General features: G+C 60.9%; 1 protein-coding gene across 2 annotated transcripts; it reads right to left on the reverse strand.

The window, feature by feature from the left end:
• Positions 1–490: 490 nt before the first annotated feature.
• Psmg3 (proteasome assembly chaperone 3) lies at positions 491–3,657 on the reverse strand. 2 transcript variants are annotated; one of them, XM_020181360.2, is made up of 3 exons: positions 3,478–3,657; positions 2,895–3,125; positions 491–945 (listed from the first exon to the last, which is right to left on the reverse strand). In XM_020181360.2, exons 2-3 carry the CDS (start codon positions 3,108–3,110, stop codon positions 793–795), a joined length of 369 nt encoding a protein of 122 aa, XP_020036949.1. In that variant the 5' UTR covers positions 3,111–3,125; positions 3,478–3,657; the 3' UTR covers positions 491–792. The 2 variants fall into 2 exon arrangements, with proteins under 2 accessions (XP_020036949.1, XP_020036948.1); XM_020181359.2 differs by having other exon boundaries at positions 3,355–3,489.
• Positions 3,658–4,950: the final 1,293 nt, after the last annotated feature.

The following is a 4,950-nucleotide window of genomic DNA, read 5'->3' on the forward strand; positions in this document are numbered from 1 at the left end:
AAATCAACAAAGCATTTTTGCCGGGGTTGAGGATCAAGGGGTACGGTACCTGCCTGGCAGACGTGAGGCCAAGTTCAAGCTACAGTGCCATGCACCAAGCTCAGGAGCACTGCCTCAGCACAAAAGGTCCTCAACCTCCTGTCACCTCAAACTCCTGTCACGTCCAGCCATGTGTTAGTGACCCAACCACAGTGCTGCCTGTCCTGGTTGAGTCGGTCACAGGCAACCTCTGCACACGTCCTTCTCCCATTGTGCTGTGGCTCCCGAGGCCCGGCCTGTGTCCACAGTGACAGAACCAAATGCTGAGCGGAGCTGACACTGAGGGTCATGGCAGAGGAGCACGAAGACACATGGAAGAAAGAAACCACACCACCCACACCTGGGACTCGTCCGTCAGCCTCAGACCACACCGCTGCCACCACAAAGCCACCTTCCACCGAGGCGCTAAACTGAACTTAGGCTGTTGTCAGCGTCGTTAGGGGCACTGATGTATTTGAAGAACACATATTTACTTTTATTAAAAAATAATCTCTGAGTGCTACTGCGCTCTGGGGGCCAGGAGCCACACCGGTTGACTCATCTGTCACTGAGACAGATGCACCCGTCCCTCTGAGAGCCACTCCCTGCTCCACCACCCGCCATGACAGTCACCACCTGCGGGCGTCTGCCCGCCATGTGAATGTCTTTTCTGGCTTCGAAGGCTAAGGCACAGAGGCTCCTCCTGACTCGGAGGAGGGGTCTTGGATACCCTGGTAGGGGACCCAGCCTCCACCTGGTCCTGCTGACTGCAGGTCACCACACCTGGCACACCCGGATGACATCCTTCAAGGCCTTCAGCTCCTCCATGCTCTTGTCCTTCACGGCCAAGGCCAGGAGCACTGCTCTGTTTCCGGCTTCTTGGGACACAAATGCGACCAGGTTCTTTGCGAAGACGTGGATGAGAGGCTGGGGGGAAGGAAGAAACCATGGTGACCGTGGGAACCCTGGGTTTCCTTGGTGCTTTCCTAAGTGTCCCTCAGGGACCCTGACTGGCTTCCCACACCTCCACTAAGCCACTACTGGTACGCTCACCTCGACAGCGATTCAGAGCTCAGTGAGACGGCCCACGTGGCAGGCACCTCTACGTTCCTGTCCCTCCACTTATCTCTAATCTGGAAGGACTCACGGAAGACCAGTCTGCAGAGGCGGCACTGTCCAGGGTCACAAAGCATGGACAGCCACTCATGACCAGACGGCATCACGACAGGAAGTGTGTGTGCACAGGCGTGTGTGTGTGCAGGTGTGTACACGGGCGTGCAGGTGTGTGCACAGGTGTGCAGAGGGTCACGCAGGTGTGTGCACAGGTGAGCCCGCATGCAGGTGTGTACAGGGACGTGCAGATGTGTGCACAGGGGCGTGCAGGTGTGTACACGGGCGTGCAGGTGTGCGCACAGGTGTGTACACGGGCGTGCAGGTGTGTACACAGGTGTGCAGAGGGTAACGCAGGTGTGTGCACAGGTGAGCCCGAATGCAGGTGTGTACAGGGGCGTGCAGATGTGTGCACAGGTGTGTACAGGGGCGTGCAGGTGTGTACAGAGGTGTACACAAGCATGCAGGTGTGTGCACGGGTGTACAGGTGTGTGCACGGGTGTGTGCACAGGTGTGTACAGGGGCGTGTAGGTGTGTGCGCAGGTGTGCAGAGGGTCACGCAGGTGTGTACACAGGTGTACAGGGGCGTGCAGGTGTGTACACGGGTGCGCAGGTGTGTGCACGGGTGTACAGGTGTGTGCACAGGTGTGTGCACGGGTGTACAGGTGTGTGCGCAGGTGTGTACAGGGGCGTGCAGATGTGTGCACAGGTGTGTACACAAGCGTGCAGGTGTGTGCACGGGTGTACAGGTGTGTGCGCAGGTGTGCAGAGGGTCACGCAGGTGTGTGCACAGGTGTACAGGGGCGTGCAGGTGTGTACACCAGTGTGCAGGTGTGTGCACAGGTGTACAGGGGCGTGCAGGTGTGTACACGGGTGTGCAGGTGTGTGCACGGGTGTACAGGTGTGTGTACACGAGCGTGCAGGTGTGTGTATGGGTGTACAGGGTGTGTGCACAGGTGTGTACACGGGCGTGCAGGTGTGTACACAGGTGTGCAGAGGGTCACGCAGGTGTGTGCACAGGTGAGCCCGCATGCAGGTGTGTACAGGGGCGTGCAGATGTGTGCACAGGTGTGTACAGGGGCGTGCAGGTGTGTACACAGGTGTACACGAGCATGCAGGTGTGTGTATGGGTGTACAGGTGTGTGTACGGGTGTACAGGTGTGTACAGGGGCGTGTGCGCAGGTGTGCAGAGGGTCACGCAGGTGTGTGCACAGGTGAGCCCGCATGCAAGTGTGTACAGGGTGTGTGCACAGGTGTGTACACGGGCGTGCAGGTGTGTACACAGGTGTGCAGAGGGTCACGCAGGTGTGTGCACAGGTGAGCCCGCATGCAGGTGTGTACAGGGGCGTGCAGATGTGTGCACAGGTGTGTACAGGGGCGTGCAGGTGTGTACACAGGTGTACACGAGCCTGCAGGTGTGTGTGTGGGTGTACAGGTGTGCGCACGGGTGTGTGCACAGGTGTGTACAGGGGCGTGTGCGCAGGTGTGCAGAGGGTCACGCAGGTGTGTGCACAGGTGAGCCCGCATGCAGGTGTGTACAGGGGCATGCAGATGTGTGCACAGGTGTGTACAGGGGCGTGCAGGCGTGTACACAGGTGTACACGAGCATGCAGGTGTGTGTACGGGTGTACAGGTGTGTGCACAGGTGTGTGCGCAGGTGTGCAGAGGGTCACGCAGGCGTGTGCACAGGTGAGCCCGCATGCAGGCGTGTACACGGGCGTGCGCACGCCGCCCTCCCTCACGGACACGCAGCCCGGGCTCTGTACCTCGTCCGGCCCGAGGAGGACCCGGGTGGTCAGCAGCGGCTGGCTGAGGTCGCCGCCCCCGCGGCCGGGCTCCAGCGACACCACGGTGCCCATCTTCCCGAACTGCGTCACCACCACCAGGATGTGGCTGCTGAAGGCGGTGCAGACCACCTGCGTGGGGACCCCGCGCACCACCTCCGCCTTCTGCTTGGACACCACCAGCGGCTTGTTTTCCATGGTCGCCGTCTTCAACTTAAAAAAAGCAAAAGGAACCAATCAATCCCAAACGAATGGCATCACACGACACAACGTCGGGACACAAAACGCGCGTTGTCAGCCGGGCCGGGCGGTCCCGCCTGTCATCCCAGCCCTGGGGGAGGGGGGGGGCGGAGGCAGGAGGATCCGAGTTCGAGGCCAGCCTGGGCGACACAGCGAGACGCCGTGTCCAAACGTTACAAAGGGTCTGTGCGCCCATACCGACCTCGCCTGGCGCCTTCCGGATGGACAGACGTCCACCCACCCGCGGGGGACACTGTCGCCGTCCCTTAGTTCAGGACACCCGGGTTCGGGGAGCCGCACCCGTACCCGCGGGACCCACGCTTACCGAGCACCCCCCGCACCGGAAGTGATTCACGCGCGCCTTCCCCGCAGGCTTCCACTTCCGGAAGTACACACCATAGACTTCCGGTTCCGGGCCGTTGGGAACCTGATCCGTGGGGGAACCAACTAAGTGAGCGACTTGGGTTCCGCCTGGCCGGAAGCGCTCTGAACCCCTAAACCAGGGCGTCGCTGGCGACCCCGCCCCAATCCCGGGCGGGTGCTGGAAGCCAGTGTGGGGCAGCCCAGCTGTGAGCTGGGCTAACGGTGGTAGCTGTCACTCCGATGCCAGGCATTTTTGCAGAAGGCGATTTTGCAGAAACCCTGGGGTCCCATTTTGCCCGGGCCCGGCCCCTGGCCCTCAGTGGCCCTCAGTGGCCCTCAGCCGAGGCGGGTGAAGGCAGGAGGCCCCTGCAGCCCCCAAAGCCCAGCTGGGTCCCACGCTGGAGGGTTTCCTGGCGGGACTGCAGCCTCCTCCGCGTGAAGGGCGCCGCGGGTCCTGTGAGGGGACGGGGCAGATGCAGGGAGCGCAGGGGTGGACGCGGTGCGCTGGGCCCGCAGGAGGCCCGCTGCTTCCACCGTGGCAGCCGAGGACGTGCGGCGTGGACGGTGTGGGCGGCTCTTGCACTCGGCACGCAGCGGGGTGTTAGGTGCAAACGTTAGGGCACCTTGGAGGCTTGCAGCCCACGCAGCCTGAAACCCGCCATGGCCCACATGACCCGCGCCGCCGCTTACGGAACTAGGGGGACGGTTTCTGGTTAATCTTGCTAAACGGTGGTGAGTCAATGAGTTGAGACACCTGGTGTTTACCCAGTTCCTGATAAGTAGTCTTCAGGTAAGCTGGCCCCCGCCAGGATGTGGGAGATGCCAGAAGAATGTGACCCCAGGGGCCATAAAAATTGCTGTGTGACCGCGACTCATGTCTAAAAAATATAAAAGCAGCCTGAGTTTTGTATTCGGGGTCCTCGTTGAAACCCACTGCGTCGGGCGGACACCCGGACCCCAGCTGGCTGGAGATAAACCTCGCTTTGTGGCTTACGTTATCCTGAGTGTCTTTTTGAGGGGTGGTGAACCCCGGACCCCAATAGGGGAAGCTGAGGCTTTCCCGGCGCCAAACCCAACAAGGAGAAGGTGACCCGTGTCTCAGCCCCAGATTGAAGCACAAGTCTGTCCACCCGCGCCCCAGCCCAGCTGCCTGTGTGATTGCGGGAATCTCAGCTGAGACAGGGGACACTGAGGCAGTTTAGCCTTTACTAAGTTTAACGCTTTATTCTGCTGAACAGACCCAGGGCTCTCGTGTCCACAGGCTGCGCCCGAGGACAAAGGGGTCTCCCCTGTGTCCCCTTGCAAGCAGGTTACAGAGGCAAAAGGCAAGGCCTAACCCACACGTGGTTACAGTAATTCTGTAGCCCCTTTACCCTAGGGGCGCGTGACTTCCCTCCGTGCTACCGACCCTCTCCCTGCTCAGACTCCTCAGGTT

This window comes from Castor canadensis, chromosome 6 (assembly GCF_047511655.1).
Source record: "Castor canadensis chromosome 6, mCasCan1.hap1v2, whole genome shotgun sequence".
Lineage (NCBI taxonomy): Eukaryota > Metazoa > Chordata > Mammalia > Rodentia > Castoridae > Castor > Castor canadensis.

Excerpts from the sequence above, each read along its gene's own strand:
- Psmg3 (XM_020181360.2), bottom strand. The coding sequence starts at position 3,110 with ATGGAAAACAAGCCGCTGGTGGTGTCCAAGCAGAAGGCGGAGGTGGTG. Across the intron at positions 946-2,894 it reads TCCTCCTCGGGCCGGACGAG|CCTCTCATCCACGTCTTCGC; the intron begins GTACAGAGCCCG and ends CCTTCCCCCCAG.